Source organism: Phocoena phocoena, chromosome 20 (genome assembly GCF_963924675.1).
Source record: "Phocoena phocoena chromosome 20, mPhoPho1.1, whole genome shotgun sequence".
Lineage (NCBI taxonomy): Eukaryota > Metazoa > Chordata > Mammalia > Artiodactyla > Phocoenidae > Phocoena > Phocoena phocoena.
The window spans coordinates 11,223,592-11,244,160 of NC_089238.1; the positions used below are offsets into that span (position 1 = coordinate 11,223,592).

The 20,569-nt window shown below is 60.7% G+C and overlaps 1 protein-coding gene across 1 annotated transcript; it reads right to left on the reverse strand.

The window, feature by feature from the left end:
* Positions 1-274: 274 nt before the first annotated feature.
* ERFL (ETS repressor factor like) lies at positions 275-5,258 on the reverse strand. Its single transcript, XM_065899737.1, has 5 exons — positions 5,192-5,258; positions 2,031-2,265; positions 1,427-1,622; positions 1,200-1,317; positions 275-720 (listed from the first exon to the last, which is right to left on the reverse strand). The coding sequence occupies exons 1-5, from the start codon at positions 5,256-5,258 to the stop codon at positions 275-277; spliced, it is 1,062 nt and encodes a 353-aa protein (XP_065755809.1).
* Positions 5,259-20,569: the final 15,311 nt, after the last annotated feature.

Here is a 20,569-nt window from a genome sequence, read left to right on the forward strand (position 1 = left end):
CACTTTGGGAGTGGGCCAGGCGGGGACCCCCTCAAACTGGAGCCTGGGGAGGAAGCGGGAGGCCATCGTGTCCCCTCCCCTCTCTGGAGGGGGAGGTGAGACCCCCCAGTCTGGGGCTGGGGAAGAAGACTGGGGCCGCTGTGGGCCTGGGCCTGGGAGGGGCCGAAGGCTGTTCCCCGGCCTCAGGCAGGACATCGAGAGCAGACCAGACAACAGAAGAGGCTGTGCGAGCGGCCACCCTGGTCCCCGCCCTGGCAGAATCCATCACCCGGGCTCAGCTGCCGACACCCCCTTTGCCCGCCTTGGCCTTGGAGGGCACGGGGAGGCCCTCCTCTCCCTCGCTGTCAGAGCTGCAGCCGCTGACATCGGTAATCTCCAGCTCCGAGTCGCTGTCCTTCCCCCCCAGCGCGGCCTCTGGGCCCCCAGCCCTCGGCAGTGCCAGGCGAGGGGCTGCTGCCAGGCCCGAGGGGCGCTCGGGGCCCAGGCCCTCCGCGGCGGCAGCCAGCAGGGGCGCAGCGGTGGGGCTTCCCCCTGCCCCTGCTGAGGGCAGGTGGCCCAGGGAACTGGCCAGAGGGTTGGGGTAGAAGTGGGGGGGGTAGAGAGGCGGGGGCAGCTTGGGGAAGGGGCCGGTGAGGTACGGGCTAAAGTTCCAGGGGTGCTCTGGGAAGGCGCGGCCGAAGGGACCCAGCAGGCCGGGGGGCTTGGAATAGCCGGTGGCACCTGGTGGGGTGGCGGAACGGGGGTGGCGTTCAGGCTGGGCCTCTCTGCCCCACTATCGGGGCTGGCTGCCGGGGCCTTAGTAAAGGGTGCCACCTCCCTGCCATATTCCACCCAATTCTCCCATTGTCCTCCCACACGGGATCTCCCCACCCTCACGTGGCTTCCCCCCATCTCTACCTCCCCACCCGTCTCCCATTCATATAGTGCCCCCAGAAAACCCTTCTCTCGGCCTGTCCCCCTTTCCAGCTTCCCTCCTCCCCTGCCTCACCTCGCATCCTCCGACTTCTAAACACACGTGCACACACGCACACATACACACACACAGAGCCTCGACACGTGTGCGCACACACACACACACACACACACACACACACACACACACACAGCCTCGCCTGGAGCCTCCTTCCTACATCCTGTCTCCTCCCCCATCTTTGCCCTCACACAGCCCTCCCCGGCACGCCTGGACCCCAGGCCCTTACCAGAGCCCAGGAACGGGAAAGGGCTGTCCAGACGCAGTTTGTCTATCTCGGGGGTGAACAGGGGTGCCCGGGCCGCCGGCTCTCCCAGGCGTGGGGCAGAGAACAGGGTCTGCAGGGTCTGGAGAGGGGGCGGGGGGGGAGTGGGTGCCACTCAGACTGGTTGCCCCCTCCCCAGGGGGTTCATGGCACTAAGCACCTCGCTCTGGGATCCCAGGATCCTAACTCACCTCGGGGGTGAGGGGAGGAGCATCTGGCCCAGGGGCTCCCCCAAAGGGACCAGGGGTCAGCAAGAGTGGAGAGCCCGTGGTGGCGGCTGCCACGTCCAACAGTGGGTAATTGACAAGCACGACTTTGCTGAAGTTGAACTTGTAGGTGAACCTCTTCCCTTTGGTCTTGTGGAGAATCCGCTTGTTGTAGTAGTAGCTGTGGGCAGAAGGAGGGCGCTGATGCGGGGGCGGGACCCAGGGGGGTGGAGGCAGAGCCCCTAACACGTGCTCTGTGCCCAGCACAGAGCACAACACCTTGGGGAAACTGAGGCTCGCAGAAATCCTTTGGCCAAGGTCACAGGGCAAGGAAGGGGTGAGGCAGGGGCTGGGATCCTGGCCTGTGTGGCTCCAAAGCCCAGGGCTCCGGTCCTTCCTTCGTGCCTTCCTTTCACTCACAAGTGGGTACTTACAGTAGCTACACATGCAGAGCCCTGTGTGCTGGGATCCCACAGGATTCTGCCCCAGGAAGCTGAGGGAAAGCCCCCAGGGGGCAGGGGCCCAGAGGGGCAGTGAGGGGAGAGGGGCGAGGTGGGAGTGGGAGTCCCGGCCCCCAGCCCCTCCTCACCGCAGGGCCCGGCTCAGCTTGTCATAATTCATGTGGGGCTTGCACTTTCGGATGCCCCAGAGCCGAGCCACTTCGTCGGGGTCCTTGATGACGAATTCCCCGTAGTCCCCCTGCCAGGCGATGACACCCTGGTACTCCTCCTTCTGCAGCAGCTCCAGGATAAAGTGCCACAGCTGGATCTGCCTCGAGCCGGGGGACGACTCCGGCTTGTAGGCCCAATCCGGGAAGGCAAACCCTGGGGACAGGAGGCAGGGGTGCGGCCCCAGGTCAGGGCGCCAAGTCCGGGGCTCTGGGTCCTCCTTGGATTCAGGAACCAGGAGGCATCCAGCTCTCCCCTGACTCCTGGTCCCTGATGAACAGTCACCAGCCTCACGCGTGTTTAGGGACCCGATTCCCGCTCCTCGCGCCCCAGTAGTCCCCAAACTGTCCAAATAGAGGGAGAGAACCCGGCGTCCAGGGACACTGGGTTGGCAGTTCCAGCCTGGTCCCCACCTTTGCACAACGTGGGCAGAGGGTGGGAGGGAGGGACCAGCTTCCTGCATTCTCGACTGTGGGGGTGAACTGGGAGGGGCTTGCAGGGAAGGGCACGCCCTCCACAGCATTCTCCCCACAGCCCCCCAGGCTGGCCCTGCCCCCGGAGGGCTCTGGTCGGAGAGACCCTGATTCCTGCTGTTCCCCCGTCCCTCCGTGTCTCCTGTCCGTCTCTCCCCGAACTTCCCTCCCCCTTACAGCCCCAGCTGACCTCACCCTGGCACGTCCAGGCTGGGCCTGTGTACATGTGTGTCTCTGCACCTGTCCGTGAATTTATATCTTTCACGTCCCTGTGTCCCCTCCCTGCATCCATGCTGCATTGGTCTGAGAGCAGTGAGTGTCTGCGGATGCCCACAACACACAGCCTATCTCACAGACGTCCACTCACCCTCGAGGGACCCCCAGCTGTACCATGGGACACAGGTGCACCAGAGTGCCACACTCCTGCTGGGGCATGACACACCACCCACCATGTGCCACCAAGGCAGACACACCGGATACGGAGCATCGCACACCCGTCCCAACACACGCAACAGCACATCTCAGGCCCCTCAGCACTGGGATCCACTAACAGGACCGTGATGAGAGACACGCAGGACCCCAAAGGCCCAAATGAAACACTGTGGTGGAGACAGTGAGTGCGGCATCAAGACGCGTGTGTCAACCTGACAGGCACACCCTGGGTGACACCATGACAGTAGAACAGCCTCCCAACCCCCAGCCCCACAGGCACCCAACTCTTAACACCCACAGCTCAGTGCTGTATGTCTCACGCTCAGGTGGGCGTCCTGCGCCCCATGTCCAGACACCCAGATGCTAGGTGGAGACAGGAGGGGCTTGCCCACCCCTAAATCTCACCTCCCATCCACAAGGCCCCAGGCCCTGAGTCCTGCTTCTCCGATGCCACATCCTCTGTCCCCTTCCCCCTCCTCAGAGACCCCAGAACCAGGCATGAAAACAGGAGGCATAATCAGCCTATAAGAAGGTGACAACCATGCAGGAAAGGGAAGGAGGCTGGTGAGGGAGGGGACTCCGAGCCGGCAGACCATCTGTATCCACTTGCTGTGTGGTCCCGGGCAGTTCCTTGCCCTCTCTGGCTTATCAGAATTTCAGGGATGGGAGGCAAGGAGGAGCGGGGTCGCATCAAGGCTGCCTGGTATCTAAAAATGGGAAATACTGCCTCCCTGCCTGAGGCTGGAGAAGGCCAGGTAGTTTCCTCCCTGAAGGGAGAATTTTTCTCTCAACTCCATCTGGGGTCTTTCTCACCTAAGAAAACAGGGACACGCGGCCTCTGGCCCATTCCACACCCAGAACACATCCCGGGGGGAAGTGGCTGTATCACAGACACACCCACACGACCCCAAAGGTGACAACGCACAACTGCCACACACGTAGACACACAGCGCAGCCCGGAACGCTACCTGTCCAACGCACGTCCTGGGATGTGCTGTACATGCTGACACGCACACACAACAAGAGGGAGGACCTGCAACCTCGGCACACAGACACATACACGTCAAGACACACACACACATCAAGACACACAGCCCCCAGTATCCAGCTACACTCAGTGACACACAGATGCAAGAACCACCTCCACACACCCCAAACACAGACACAGCCCCCAACACAGAGGCCTGGGGAGCACCCAGCCCCGCAGCCCGAAATGCACCAAGATTAGCCGTCCACTCGGTTCGGAGTGCCACACACCGCAAAAGCGGTCCGAGGCTCTTCAGCCACCGAGGCAGGAACACACATGGCGGCGAGCTGGCAGACACCCCCAACCCTGAAATGTAGCCACTCAAAGTCCCAAAGACACACAACACGCCCAGCCCAGAGACACTCGGGTAGCCTCGGAGGTACACAGACAAGCAGGCACACCAGCTCAACAAAGAGACGAACGCACACTTTTCCAGTGTGACCCCTTCTTCCGGAAACACTGAAGGGTGACACAGAGACACACTCCAAGACCCCAAATAACCAGGCACCAAGTCTCATGTCTCTCTCTCTCTCTCTCTCTCTCTCTCTCTCTCTCTCTCTCCTCTCTCTCTCTTTCTCTCTCTCTCTCTCTCTCTCTCTGTCTCTCTCTGTCTCTCTCATTGTGGGGTGCGCCCACATCCCCGCTCTGGTGATCCACTTCCAAGAAAGCCGTCCTCTTTCCCAGGCTCCGGCTGGTTTGGCCACATCTCCATGTCCCCCTGCCTGGGTCATCCAGTCTGTCCACTCCTCCACCAGCGCCTAGCCTAGTGCCCCCTCTCGTCCCCGTCCCTGCCCCATCCGTGCCCACCTCTCTCCAGTCTCCCTGCTTCTCTTTGACCGCAGGTCCTGGGTGAGACCAGACTGCAGCCGGCCGAGACCCCAGGTCCTCAGGCCCCAGGTTCCTTGTCCCTCTCCAACCTCCACACCTCACCTGCCATCCAAAAGACGCTCGCGTCCCAGCAGGCAGGTGGCAGGGACATCTAGCTGTGAAGTTTTTAGCCAAGTTTTTCAGGAAGGGGTTGGATTCAGGCGACTCTGACTAAGACCCGGGGAGGTGGAAGGAAGACAGTGAGAGATGCAGAAAGGCGGGGCCGGCTTGCTGGGAAGGCCCGAGGGCTGGGGAAGGGGTGGGGGAGGTCCAGGCCAGTTACCAGGGGTCCAGAGAGCCGGCAGGGCAGGCGGGGCGAAGAGAAGGTCGGAGACGCAGCTACAGTCCATGGTGGAGCTGGCCCTGCAGAGAGGCCAGACAGACAGACGGATGAGGACGGGATGGAGCAGGCGGGAGAGACAGACGGGGGTCATGGCTGGCACTGCCCCTCCACCCAGGTCCCAGCCAGCCTGGTGCCCGCGGCCCTTGCCCCCTACATCCCGCCCCGCCTGTCTCCTCCAGCGGGCACCCCTCTGCCTGCTGGTCCCCCGGGCTCCCGGTCCCTCTCCCGGCCCTGTGCCCTGTCCTTCCCTCCCAGCCAGTCTTCCCGGCAGCCTCCCCTTCCTCTGCACCCCATTACGAACCAGGGGCTCCCAGCCTCCCTCCTCGCTCCTCACTCACTCACTCACTCACACTCGCTGGCTCCCGCCGCCCGCCCACCCCGCACCATCTCTGCCGCGGTCTCTCCATCCCTCGCCTCTCGCCAGACCTCTCAGGGTCCATCTCTGCGTCTCTGGGTCTCCCTCTGTCTCTCTCTGTGGCTGCCCCAAGTCTCTCCCACTGCCAACCTCCTGGCCCCACCCCGCCCCTCCCGGCTGACCCCCGGGCTGCTGCATCCAGCTCCCACGCTGCCCGGAGCTCTCATCTGTCGGCCCAGAGCCGGCCAGCACCGGGCGGGTGGCCGTCCCGACGACAGGCTGGGAGGGGCAGGCCCAGCCCCTGCCCGCCCTGCCCTCCGCCTCACCACCCCGCAGAGCGGGCCCCCAGCGCCCGCATAAGTGCTCCCGCAGAGGCCCCTCCTTCGACCTGCTGCTCCCCTCAGACCCCCACCACTTGGGCCTGCTTCCCCGCAGGCAGGCAGCCCTCCTCAGACACCCCTTCCCCTTAGACCTGCCTCCCCCCCGACACCCCTTCCCCTTAGACCTGCCTCCCCCCAGACACCCCTTCCCCTTAGACCTGCCTCCCCCTTAGACCTCCCTCCCCCCAGACACCCCTTCCCCTTAGACCTGCCTCCCCCAGACACCCCTTCCCCTTAGACCTGCCTCCCCCCCAGATAGCCCCCCTCAGACACCCCTTGTATCTGGCTCCCCCCCACCGCAACAGGTCCCCCCTTTCAGATCCCCACTCCCTCGGACACCCCTCTCCTCAGTTACCTAATTCTCCTGAGACACTCCATCCCCTGCCCATCCCTGTCTCTCAGACCCTTCCCCTTTCTGTCAGCCCTCTGCCTCAGATACCCCACCACCCAGACCTCACCCTAGGTCACCCACACCCTCAGACATCTGCTCCTGTCAGAGGCCCATCCCAGACACTCCAACTCCCAGATCCTTCTGCCTCTCACCACTCCACCCCGCCAGACCCCACCTCTCAGAGGGCGCGCTGTCCTCAGCCTCCCTCCTTTAGACACAAGCCCCTCAGATACCCCCGCACCCCTCCCCGTCACACACTCTTATACACACCATCCCTGTCACACACTCGGCTGCTCAGAAGATCCCACACACACTGTTCCCCCGTAAGCCCCACCCCACCCGTTGGGCACCAGAGGGGACTTGCCAGCCCACTTGCCCTCACACTTGTCCGGTCTCCCACGGCCACCCTCACCCCAGCCCCCAGCCCCGTGTCTACTGAGGCTCCTCCCCCTCGCTCCCTCCAGCACTCAGACCCTCCTGGGGGCAGCCCCTCCGCCCTCGCTCCCACACCCCCATCTCACCCCAGCTCCCCAACTTTCTCTGTTTATCTCCCTCCCTGTCTCTCTCTCCCTCTTTGTCTCTCTTTTCCCTTCTCTGTCTCCTCCCACTATCTCTTTTCCATTTTTCTGTCTCTCTCCTCCCTCCTTCCTTGCCTCCCCTCAACCTGGGGTGTCTCTCCCCACCTTTCTCCACTCAGCTCTCTCCCCCTGTCTGTCTCTCTCTGTCTCTCTCCCTCCATCATTCAGTCTTTCCCTACTTCTCCGTCCTCCACGTCTGCTCCCCCATCTCTTTCCAGGTCTGTCCCTCCCCGTCCCCCATCCCTTCTCTTGTCTCTTTCCCCCGGTCTCCCCAGGTCCTGCATCTCTCGCTCTCTCTGCACCATCTGTCTCTTTTCCCCCCTCCTCTCCCCTCTCTAACTCTCTCCGTCTCTCTGCCCCCACCTCCTTCCCCATCTCCCTCTGTCCCCCGACTCCCCGCACCTCGCCCCGTCCACCTCTCTCCCACCTCCCCAGCTCTCCCTGCCTCTCCGGGCCCCCCTCCCTCCTGCCTCCGCACCCCCCCACCCCCACCCCCTATTGGCCCCTCTCATTTCCGTGTTGGTTTTGATTTCTCTTCCCGATGCTTTCAACTCCCCGCCGCCTCCTCCGGACACGTTATAACGAGGAGCCGTGGGATCGGCGCTCCGGGGCCTGCTCCCACGCTCCCCCCTCATCTCTCTCCCGCTCGCATCTCTGCCATCTCGAGGTCTCTGCCTGCCTCTTCTCCCGTCTCTGTCCCCCTCCCGTGTCCTGTCAGGCCCACGGGGACCGGCCCCCACCCCCTCTGGTTCTGTCCCCTTCCCTGCATGTCTGCCCTGACTGTCCGGGGTGCAGCACCGCATCTCTGGGTCCCCATGTCTCTCCGTCCCTGGGTCCTCACGTCTCTGCGTCTCCACACCACCCTGTTTTTATGTCTCTGGGTCCCCACATCTCTCCTCCCAACATCCCTGTCTCCATGTCTCTCTGTCTCTGTCTCCCCGTCTTTGAATCTCTGTTTCTGTCCCAGCATCCGTCTCTTGGGGCCCCTTTGATCTCGCCCTGCCCCTGGCGCCCCCCTGGCCCCATTGATCGCAGATCGACCGATGAGGGGAGCAGGGCCTGCGGGGCTGGGGCTGCGGCCCTGGCAGGGGCCCGGCAGGACACCGGACACAAGGACGGACACACAGCCCCAGTGACTGCAGAGGGGGAGCTGCCTGCCGCAACCCCGACCCTCCCAGTCAGTCCGTGCGGGGCGGATGGGGACTCCGGGCAAGCTTTAATTTTTAATTTTATTTTGCTTCCTCCATACCCCCCGCCCCCCATCTCCACCGCCCGCAGCCATGGCACCGAAGATGTGTGTGTGCGCGTGTGCGTGCGCGTGCAGCAGTGTGGAGAGGGGCTGGGTGGGCGAGAGCGGCCCTTCCTCCTCTCCCTGCAAAGCAGCTACACAGACCCACACGCCGACCCAGGCACACGCACCACACTGCCACAGCTCAACAAGGTGACACACACCACACTGGCACACACAACACACAGCACAAAGGTGTGCTGTACAGGTCCACAAACTCATACACATCAAGACTGTCACAACTGACACACATCACATAGACCCACACAGCAACCCAGGCACACACACCACCATGTTTCCCACAACAGACAGACATGCGTGTCAGAATAGTCACACACGCACCATCCTGGTCATAGACATCAACCCAGAGACAGACACACAGTTACACACAGACATGCACGAGACACACAGCAATCAGTCCCATACAGAAACAAAGACCTACAACCATAAACCACAGACAGACAGACACTAACACAGGCACGCTCTCATACACCAAGGCTCACAGTCAAATACAGACACAGAGACCCACAATCACACACTGACACGGCGCCACGCAGAAACAGAGGCACACCCAGGCACACACAGCAGCACAGCCAAGCCAGTCACACACACGTGACACGAGAGCACACGAGTCGCACAGACAAGCACGAGACCCCGCGTGCACACGTGCTCCACCACGCAAGGAGACAGAGGTGCACACACCACACCAACACAGCCAGCCACCGCAAGGCCACAGACACACGCGGCCTCACGCACACACACACAGAGCCACACTCAGACCCACAGCCCACCTGGGTGGGCTGGGCACTCAGAGATAACCCCACCCTGAGGCCCTGATGCTCCCGCCATCATCTGTCCAGCTGTCTGTCCATCCACCCATCCATCTGTGGACGTCCCAAGCCAGGCACTCAGAGATAACCCCACCCTGGGGCCCTGATGCTCCCGCCATCATCTGTCCAGCTGTCCGTCCATCCACCCATCCATCTGTGGACGTCCCAAGCCAGGCACTCAGAGATAACCCCACCCTGGGGCCCTGATGCTCCCGCCATCATCCGTCCAGCTGTCTGTCCATCCACCCATCCATCTGTGGACGTCCCAAGCCAGCCCCTGCCCCTGTGCGTGCACGTGTGTGAGGCGCGCACTGGCCCAGGCCTGCCTCCGCTGCTGTCTCACTAGAGACAGATCCCAGCCTCTCTCAGGCCTGCTGGGTGTCAGTGTCTCTCCTCTCTCTGTCTCTCTCTCTCTCAGGGTCTCTGTGGCCCCATCTCTCTGTCTGCCTCTATCTCCAAATATCTCCATCTCTGAGTGTCTCTGTTTCTTGTCTCTGTCTCTGGGTGTCTCTGTCTCTCCCCATCTCTCTTTGCCTCTGTCTCCTCAGGCCCCCATCACCCCGGCCCCCGGGGCTGGGGTTTAACCAGTTGTTTTGATTTCTCTAAGCTGCTCCGGCTGCCTCGGGAGCCGCCTCGGGCCTCACACCCTCACCCCAGCCCCTTCATCCCTCACCCAGCGCCCCCCCCACCGCCGCCTCCCCTTAACACGATCTGTACAAGTGGAATGAGAATTGATTTTTTTTTTAAATTTCATATCTTCTCTGGGGCTCTGTCTAAAGAGGAGAGAGATGCGGCCCAAGACCCTTCTCCCTCGGCCCCCTGCACGCGCACGCGCACACACCCTGACAGGCACACACACACACACCTCCCTACACCACACACCCGTGTGGCACACACCTGTGCACACAGTAGAGACACACAGCAGGCCCCGGTGCACGCACACGCTCTCTCTGGACACACACCACTAGACGCGCTTCACACACCACACACACAGTGTCCCATCTGGGTGCGCACAGCCGGATGCCTGCTGTCACACACTATATTAGCACGTGCTCACCGCACACCTGTCCGTACAGATTATGCCACGTCCATGCCACGTCCAAACCTAGGCTCAAGGACCTCCCGTCACTGGCACCAATGAGACCCCACGGCTGTCCTGGGGAGGACGGGGTCAGGAGGGTGACAGGGGCTCTCCTGCCCGGACTTGCCCCACGCTCCCCAGGTCACCCTCTCCTACCCGTGCCCACATCCACCAAATGCTCCGGCCTGACCCTGGCAGGGGTGTCTCTGTGTGTACACACACACACCCACACACACACACACCTCTCACTACTTCTCTCAAGGGCACGCAGTGTCATCCCCACAACAGCCGGCTCATCTAAGAGCTGCCTCACCCCCACACAAAACACAGGCACCCATGACACACACGCAGCACCACACAGGCTGACGCTCCCACGACATCAGAGGCTCAGCCCCACGCATCGCCGGGCATTGGTTCACACAGTAGTGCACTCATACCATCCAACAGTCACACGTGACTGCACAACCACACACACAGCCTTCAACACCCTTCATGGCTGGTCACACAGAGGATGTCCCTTCATTGTCATGAACTCCTTATCCAGCTCGTTACATCCAGCCTTCCAAAATGACCGCGCGGGCACGCACACACACCCCTTACATGTCTGATCCCAGACTCAGACACAAGCCCACAGGCTCAGACACACAACAGCACCCCCTTAACAACAAGGTATTGCCCACACGCTCGCACAGCCAATCTGCGATGCAGAGATTTGCGGGGATTTGTGACCATGTCCACAGCTAGTCCTTTGCGTGTTCCTCACACACACACTCACCAGCCTGGCCCCTGGGGTCCCACCTGGGTGGCACTCTCGGTCCTTCCACCCCGTCTCCCTTGGGCTATTAAGCCTTCTCATCTCCTGGCCCTCAGAGATGTGGGCTGTCCTGTCCTGGTCACTCAGACACACCGTGCGGCCACCTGACTCGGAAACTCCGGACACGGCAACAGCCCTAAAGTTTTGGGGGCTGTCACACACCAGACAGCTGAGCATCACACCCAAGTCACACACATGCTCACAAACATGACACGTGTGGCTTAATTCAATCCCAAGTCCTCACGCACGCACAGTCACCGTGCCCAGGAACACACACATCTCCACACGTCACATTGACACGTGCTGCAACACAAGTCCCACAGTCCCACAAAAGGACAGCCAAGCCCCCCCCACCACACTGTCACACACCACAGACACACACAGTCCAGACAGCTTGCACACATGCACATGCGCACGCACGCACACACACACACACGGGAACCTCTGCCCAGGCTGACTGTGCAAGACAGATGGGGCACCAGCTTCCAGCCTGGAGGTGTGTTTGTGGCGCCGGGTATGGGGTGCTTGGAAGGCACGAAGCCAGGGAGGGATGGAGACCTCACACCCACCCTCACCCTGTCTCTCCCTCTAGCTGGCGTCTCTGTCTGGGGCGGTGTGTGTCTCTGTGGGTCTCTGTCTCTCTCCCTGAGCCCCAGCCTCTGCACGGATGTCCCTGGGGCTGTGGCCAGCACGCGGAACGGTGTCATTGGGGGGGGCTGGCGAGGGAGCGTCCCCGGGGAGGTGGGAGCCGCAGTGCCACGCACCCCGCCTACCAAACAGCGCTGGGGGAAGGGAGAGGGAGGGAGGCGCAGCAACCGCAGACGGACCGGGAGCCCAGGCTGCTCCCCCACGCCTGCCCCTCCCCTGGGAGACCCAGAGAGATGGGGGAAGCGCAGGGGTGGGGGGAGACAGAGAGGGAGAGACACCCACAGAGGGAGAGAGACAGAGACAGAGAGACAGCGTGATGGCGAGAGAGAGACAGAGAAGAGGGAAGCAGCACAGAGCAGGAAATAGATTGGAACAGAGATGGGAGAGACCCAGAGAAAAGATGGGAGGCCAGAGAGAGTCCCACAAAGACAGAGAGGGAGCGAGAAGCAGCGAGAGTGTGAGAGAGAGAGAGACAGAGAGACAGAGAGAGACAGAGACAGAGACAGAGACACCGGGACAGGGCGGGAGATCGAGTTAGGGAAACCCAGGAAAGGGGAGTGAGTCAGAGAGGCGTCACAAAGTGAATTAGAGCTGGAGGTCACGGGGAGAGAGCTGCTGGGAGGAGAGACCCCGGGTCAGGGAGGAAGGAGAGGAGGGGGCAGAGATGCGGAAAATTGAGGGATTAGGGCAGAGGCAAAGGAGAGGATGAGGGAGAGCTGCGGGGAGCTGCAGGGCAGAGGCCGGAGCCTCAGGAAAGTGAATCGGTCAGCTGACCCAGGCAGATCCCAAGTGCGGGTTCACGGCCACCTTGACACCCACCCTGGCCCTTCTGCGGGCCTGACCTAACTCCTGGCTACCACCCCAACTCCAAAAGCCACCCCTCCCCCACCCCTCCTCACCTCCACCTGCCCCATTCCAAGCCCAGCTCCAACCCCTGCCTCATCCTGAATCCCACCCTCTTCCCAACACCAAGCTGGTCCTCAACTGCAGCTGTCTCCCTGTCCCATCCTCACACCCCAGGCCCTGCCCCACTGCCCGGGCTGGACCTTTTGGCCCCATGCCCTCTACCAGCGACAGTGACAGACGTGTAGGGGCAATGACCTCGGTTTGGTGGTGCTGGGGAGGCGGGTGGAGGGGCAGGGAACCGAAGGCAAGTGTGGTCAGCCAGTCCCAGGAGCCAAGAGACCACGAGAGCCCTTCTGGACTGTACTGGCCAAGGGGCAGGGATGCTGTGTGTCCTGGTCATGGGGCTGGGCACCAAGTATGTGCTCAGGAAATACTATTAAAATGGAACTCAGGCTAAAGGGAGTGAGGCAGGGAAACAGAGACAGAGAGATGGTGAGTCAAGGGACAGAAAGGCAGAGACCCAGGGGCTGAGATGGAGGTGGAGAGGCAAGACCTGGGGCAAGGGGGCAGAGAGGTTAGGGACGGAGGGCAGGACCCCCGTGCCTGGAGCCAGGTGTGGGGCCTGGGCTGGCTGGAACTGGGTGCCTGGGCTTCAGGGATCCCACAAGGGCCAGAGAAGGGCCAGGGTCCGGCTGGGCTGGGGGAGGCTCGGGGCTCCAGGGGCATCACGCGGTGCTAATTCAGCGCCATCGATCAGATGGGATGAGAGCAATAAATTATTGTGACAAGATGCAATCCTGGCCCGCGCACTGCCGCCGAGGCGGATCGATCTCTGTCCCCAGCCCCACACCGGGTCCCATGCCCAGGCCTCAGCCGGCCAGGACGCCTCTGCCCACATCTCTCTCCATTCCCCCCACCACACACGCTTCCACTGACAGCCGGGTGGGGCTGCAGCCCTGGGAAAGAGACAAGAACAGAGAGGGACCCACGGAGGGAAGGTTGGCCCCTCTCTGCCCCCAGTTCTCTCGCTTCCCTCCGCGTCACATCCTTACCACAACCTGGGAGGTAGCGACTGCCACAATGCCCATCTCACAGATGTGGAAACTGAGGCTCCGACAGGGAAAGTAACTTGGCCAAAGTCCCACAGGGGTGAGTGGTGATGCCTGGACTCAAATGCGGGTCAGTATAACTTCAAGCCCCCCAAGATTTCCACCGTCAGAGGGGAAGGCAAGGGACAGAGACAGAAGAGGAGGGAGGTGACAGAGAGAGAATGAGACGGAGAGTGCAGGACACAGAGAAACAGAGAGCCAGGGTGCTATAAAGAGATAGGGAGAGATACAAAGACACTGAGAGAGACAGAAATGGAGAAATGCAGAGAACACAGAGAGGGAGAAAAAGAGACAGGACAGAGAGACAGAGAGATTCAGATTCAGGGATAGGCAGATGGGGGGAGATGGGCAGACGGAGCAGGGATGGAGTAGAGAGATGGGATAAAAGACAAGTGGGAAGATAGGAAACAGGAGCTGGGAAAGAGGTGCGAGATGAGTAGTTCTGGAGACCAAGGTGTATCTGGGGAGACAGGTGTGTGTTGGCAGGGGGCTGCTGGTTCCATGCAGCTTGGGGGGCAGGTGGGAGCCAGGATGAGGATGACAAGCTCGGCCCAGGGGAGTCAGTGTCGGAGAGAGACAGGTGTGCCAGCAGGGAGGTGGGGCATGTCCGAGGGCAGGAGTGGAGGGAGAATGTGAGGCTGGGGTGTAGCTGGCAGGTGACTGGGAAGCAAATGATGCCCAAGTGACAAGGTGGACAGTGTCTATGGAAGAAGGCAGTCACCTGATAGGCAGGTGTGGGGGGCAAGGACACCTGGAAGCCTGAAGTCAGATGGCCTCAGATGGAGGCAAATCTCCAACATCTACCAGCTTCTGAGCCCAGAAATGACTCCATTTCTCTGGGTTCAGTTTCCTTCTCTGCAAAATGGGAATAAGGGTTAAGGGCCTGCCTCATAAGGGTCTTGCGAGGATGAAATGAGACAATGGATATGAAGAACTGAGGACACCGCCTGTCACAGAGATGGGTTTAATAAGCAGTCGCGGGGACATGTTAGGAGCAGGTGCTACTCGTGAGTGGTCCGTGACCCAGCCGCAGCAGCGGCCGTAGCAGCGTCACCTGGAGCCTGTTAGAAACGCAGAGTTTCAGGATCCTCAGCAGACCTGCTGCACCGGGGTCTCTGTGGTGAGACCCAGGCCTCTGTGGTCCACAAGCGCTCCAGATCTTTCCGATGCCTGCTACAGTCTGAGAACCTCTGACTTAAGGGCTTCTGCACGCTGCGGCGGGCAGGTGTGTGGTCGGCTGGGAACAGGTATTATATGTGTTTAACAAATGCTACAGGTGTTACTTATGCTCACTGAGAAAGGTGTTCCCTGAGCAGGTAGATGGCTGATGACAGGTTCTATGAAAAGGGACAGGTCTTACTAGAGGGGAGCTGGCTGGAGACGGGTGTAGGGATCTGAAAGTTAGGCTCTAAAGGGGTGGGGGTGACAGGTTGTGTGGGCAGGTGGTTGAGAGGGGTGGGGTGGGTGCACAGCATCTGAAAAAGCTATGAAGGGATGAGGGCTACGTGGATGTGGGGGGAGGAGAAGGCTAGAGGGGGACCCAGTTTTGGGTGTCAGGTGCACGTCTGTGGGGCAGGAGTGGGGAGGCCAGGGGTATGGCAGAGACCCGGATGAAGAGAGAAAGCAGAGAGAGATTAAGGAGGTGGCATGTGGAGGGCTCAGTACTTGTTTGCTGAAGAAATGACTGAACGTGGTACCGGAGCAGGTGATGCCTGAGGTAGACAGGTGAGCAACGGGCAGATGTGTGGAGATGTTGGTGTGACCTTGTGAGGCAAGGAAAAAGGAAGTGAGAAACATGGGAAATTAGGTATGTGGGAAGAGAAGAGAGGTGGATAGGTAGTACCTGAAGGACAGGTATACAGGTGAAGCAGGTACCTGTGGCCAAGGACAGATTCCCTGCCCAAACATGTATAAGTGTGAAGCTGTGCATTGGGAGACACAGAGAGACAGAGACAGAGAGACAGGGAGGAGTCGGACGCAAGGCCAGCAGCAAGTGTGCAGGTGGGGTTGGTGGGGCTTTCAGAGCACAAGGGCTTGTAGGAGACATCATGGCAGGGAAGGGACCGGAGGAAGAAGGATATACATGATACCTGGGGGCTATTGCATGTGTGAGCCATCAGGTGCAGGGGCGGGGGGGGGGCGTGGGTGGTTAGGAGACATGTGGGGTTGGCGCATGTGTTGCTGTCTGGGATGAGTTACCTGAAATGACAGGTATGGGGGAAGCCTTTGGAAGTAGGTGTACTTATGTTAAATTATGGGAGATGGAGTGTGAGGGAGTTAGGTGCAGGCAGAGAGAGTGCCACGAAGCAGGTGTGTTCTCAAGTGATGGTGCGTGGGACGCTCTTCCGGAAGGACCGGTGTGATGGTAGACAAGGCCAGCATCGCAAGGGAGAGGTATGGGTGAGAGCCAGGAGGGTGGGAGGGAGCGTCACCTGAGGACAGAGAAGGAGGACGCACGTGTGAGTGCCTACATGCAAAGGAAAGGGTGTGTGTGTGAGAGAGAGAGTGAACAGGTACTGCCTGAGGGGAGACAGAGATGAAGAAATATAGATGTGTGAGGAACAAGTGTGTTTAGAGCTTTAGGGGGCAGGTCGGGTGGTGCACGTGCAGGGATAATGGGGTATGAAATGAGACAGATGCAGGCATTCAGGTGGAAAGGGCAAATTTTGGAGAATAGGTGTTACCTGGAGGTGCAGGTAAGCTATATCACGGGCATCTTTGAAGCAGGTTTCAAGGGACGAGTATTACCTGGGCTGGGGGGGGGAGGGGGGGGCAGGTGAAAGGAAACAGGTGATACCTTTAGGGGCAGATGAAGGGAACAGGTGTGGAGGAGAGGGGTTACCTACAGGGCACAGGTATAAGGAGACGAATGTTACCTAGAGGTCCAAAGGGGGAACATCGATGTGACAGGTGCGTTGATAGACAGGTGTGGGTGAAAGGTGTAACCTGAGACCACAGGTGTATGCAGCACGACTCTTTGGGGTGGTGTGCTGCCTCCGTTTCACTCATTACCCCCTCCACCCCTCCCCAGGGGCCAGCTGTGCTCTCCCACCCCGCCCAGGGCTCTGGCCCGCGGCAGGGCACGCAGTTCGCTCTGGGCTTGGCCTGCCGGGCAGCCGAGGCTCCTGAGGCTGCTTGGCGATGCGGAGCGCGTCTGGGCCTCGGCGGCTGGCCGGGCGGAGGGAGCGGGAGGGGGGGCCGTTTAGCCGTGATAGATCCGCGCGCTGCTTGTCTCTTAATCTCCGGAGCGACCGATCGATTCGCTATTTCCCTTTGTTGCCAGAAAATTCGATCCTGGGCCTGGAATTAGGTCCCCGGCTTAATCTGAGCGGAAACCAGTGAGGGGGAGACAGAGATAGAGACACTGAGAAAGATAGAGACAGAGAGATATTGAGAGACAGAGAGAGGCAGAGACAGAGAGACAGAGAGATGCTGAGAAAGATAGGGGAAGGCAGAGATAGGCACAGAGATTCTGAGAGACAGTCTAAGGAGTTGGACCCAAAGAGGTAGAGACAGATGCTGCAAGAGACAGAGTCACAGAGACGGAGGGATAGATTCTGGAAGAGCTGGAGGTGGACACAGAGATCCTGGAAGAGACAGGGACAGAGAGTCAGTGAGAAGAGACCCAGCCAGGAAAGAGATGTCAGAGGTGGCCCGGTGTGGTCCTGGGACAGTTGTGAAGTGACTGGGACAGAAGAGGTGTGTGGCACTAGGCCACCTGTCCCCAGAAGGACACGCCCCCCCAAAGGTCACGGCCAGGCCTGCACTCCCAGCCCAGAAGTGTGCAGACCCCAGAATTGGCCCAAATGGCCTTCCCACAGCCCCTGGGACCCCTCACCCCAAATATCTAGAGCCCAGTCTGCAGATCCTCAGCTCTGAACTCCAGCTCCAAATCCAGACCTCCCGGCCCCCACCCCCCCGCGAATCCAACCCCCCATGCTGAGCCCAGCCCCAAATATCCACAGCCCTAGTCCTGACCCCCAGCCCCAAACGGTCCGCCCTCAATCCCAAGTATCCAGCCTCTTGGCTCTGAGCCCCCAGGTCCCAAATTTCAAGCCCTCAGCCCTGCTCTCTAAACCCAAGACTCTCGCCCCAAAAGTCCAGACCCACCCTCAGGTCGGCCCGCCAGCCCGCGCTCTCACCGCCACATCTCCCGCGCTCTCGACACACTCTCCAGCGCCCTGGTCCCGGACCCTGCCCCGAGGGCGCACCTCCAGCCCTCTCTCCCTCCCTCCTCCCGGGAGTCCGACGCAGCCCCAACCGCCTCGCCGCCTCCGGCTCGGGGAGCCCAGCTCCGGAGGTCTCTGGGAAGCGCCTCCCGCGGCCCGGCCCCCGCCCCGGGAAGGAATCCCCGCCCCCCATCCCCGCCCCTGCGCCGGCCGCGGCGCTCACTCACTTTCCGGGGCTTGCGCATCCGCACCGGTCCGGGGAGAAGTGTTTAAAGTTCGGATCCCACAGCCATGGCCCCCGCGGCGTCCTGGAGAGTGGGCACCGGGGCGAGGGACGGGGTGGGGGGAGATGCCCGGAGCCCCGGGGGGCACGGAGCCAGAGGGGGCGCGAGCAGGGAGCGAGAGTCACTGAGAGACCAGGACACCGAGAGACACAGAGACGGGGGGCGGAGCAGAGACAGGGAGATGGAGAGACCCCCGAAACAGAGACGCGCAAAGAGAGAGAGAGAGACGCGGGAAGCTGGGGACGGAGCTCCGGGCGGGCGGCGGCGCCACGAGCGAGGCGCGGGGCAGCAGGGCTGGGGCGGGGGGCGCGGGGTCGACCGGCCTCCTGCGCCTCCTCCCGCTCTTCCGCCTCCTCCTCCCGCTGCTCCGCGGCGCGCGCCGCGCGCCTCCCGCCCTCGCGGCCGCCCGGCCCGGCTCCGCGCGCAGATATATGGAGGCTGCGGCGGCGGCGGCGGGCGGTGCGGGGGAGGGGGCGGGAGCGCGATCGATGGAATATAATTTTCCTCAAACTCGGAAAATAAAGTTCAGAGCTGATCAAATTTGAAAACAGATGTCGAATCGCGACTCTAAATAAGGTTCGATCCCGGGACTGAGGGAGTGGGGGCTGCGGGAGGGGGTGGGTGGAGAGGTGGAGACCCCCCTCCTCTCCCTTTCCCTGCCCTCCGCGTCCCGCCCCTCCCGAGGAGGACGCGCGGACAAACCGACGGGCGCGAGGTGGAGGTGGCAACTACGTGACCCTGCTGGACACGCAGAACTGGATCTGGACACGACTCTCGCGCACAAACACAGTCTGGGTAGCAGACACACAGACACGGACATAGGGACACACGAATACACTAACACAGTGCAAACACACACACAGGACACAGCCTATGGGCACATGGATACACAGCCGTAGCAGACACACACACACACACACAAGCATATACACCAACAGATGGACACACAGCCTGCACACACAGACCTACCCTGACTCACAGCCATTCCCTGATCCGCGGACCCACAGACTGGACACATGGACATACACAGATCCATGGTGATATACAGCTACACTCCATCCCTGACACACAAACCCTCTTGACACACGAGCCCAGGGCATGTGGACAGACACACAGACAATCACAGACAGAACAGAGGGCAGGCACACTGACACTCCCCTTCACATGCCCACGCAGTCACAGGAGCACATACCCACAACTGCAGTGACAGGGAAGGGCCCCATCCCAGGATCCGCTCCCATTGAAATAACAAGGAAATAGCCACTGGCCTCACGACCCTGAGAGCAGCCCCCAGCCCAGAATTCAGCTCCCACTCAGATGCCCTAGCCCAGCCTGACCCTGGTCCTCACTAGACACTCTTCTTTTTTTTTTTTTTTTGCGGTACGTGGGCCTCTCACTGCTGTGGCCTCTCCCGTTGCGGAGCACAGGCTCCGGACGCGCAGGCTCAGCGGCCACGGCTCACGGGCCCAGCCGCTCCGCGGCATGTGGGATCTTCCCGGACCGGGGCACGAACCCGTGTCCCCTACATCAGCGGGCAGACTCTCAACCACTGCACCACCAGGGAAGCCCGCCACTCTTCTTTTCCCTCTCTCGCACCTACCTCACCCCTTCTCCTTCTCCCCCTTGCTGCTTTCCTCCCCCACTTTTCTCTCCCATCTCAAGGTCAGGCTCCACCCCCAAGCCTCAGTGCCACCTCCTCAGGGATTGCCCCTGGAGTCACCTGCCTCCAGAGGGGAAAGTGTATGGGGCAAGAAATAGTGGCCAGGACAGCTCTGTGAGATCTCCCCAGCCCCACTGACCCCCGGGTGCCAACACCAAGGTGATGAGGGGATGAAGAAGGCTTCAGACAGGCCCCAGCTCCAGCCCTATTCACCACTCCCCACCTGGGCAAGTCACTAAACATCCCCCAGTCTCAGTTTTCTCATCTGCAAAATGGGGCAACAATGTCAGTTACATGCTAGGGTTAAACAGGAACATGGGAGAGCACTTGGCACCATGCCAAGCTCCAAATAAACACCCCTGCTCTGAGCATTACTACTTCAAAATAATCATATTGAAAATACTAAACATTTGGCTGGAAAATGAGAACTCCTTCACTTGTCTCTACACGGAACAACACTCTTTCAAGTAGGCAGCGGGAAGCCCCTGCCCTGGGTGTCCCTATCCCGTCATTAAGAGGAACTTGAGACACCCTCAGGAAAGTCAGCATCCTCTGGGTATCTAGAACAACCCGGACTGTACACAGCATCCTTGAAGATAGCTCACCAGCTGGACCTGTACCCCTGGGGTGTCTGTGACACCCACCAGACTGTGGAGGACATCTTCCTGGGACCTTCACAGTGGGTGGCTCTGAATGTTCTGGAACACCCTCTCTGGGGTAGGATGGCTCATCTGCATGTGGCGCCCTTTGGGAGAGAGACAACACCCTTCAGGAAAGCTAGAACACTGTCAGGGCATCAAAAACACCAACTGGAATGTATTTTGTGACCATTAAATGCGCAAAAGGGCACCTGAGAAAAGAGAAGGGACACCTTCCAGGCAGAAA

Coding starts and splice junctions, on each gene's coding strand:
- ERFL (XM_065899737.1), bottom strand. CDS start 5,258: ATGGACTGTAGCTGCGTCTCCGACCTTCTCTTCGCCCCGCCTGCCCTG. Junction 2,266..5,191: donor GCCGGCTCTCTGGACCCCTG/GTAACTGGCCTG, acceptor TCCTGTCCCCAG/GGTTTGCCTTCCCGGATTGG. Junction 1,318..1,426: donor CTCCTCCCCTCACCCCCGAG/GTGAGTTAGGAT, acceptor CCCCCTCTCCAG/ACCCTGCAGACCCTGTTCTC.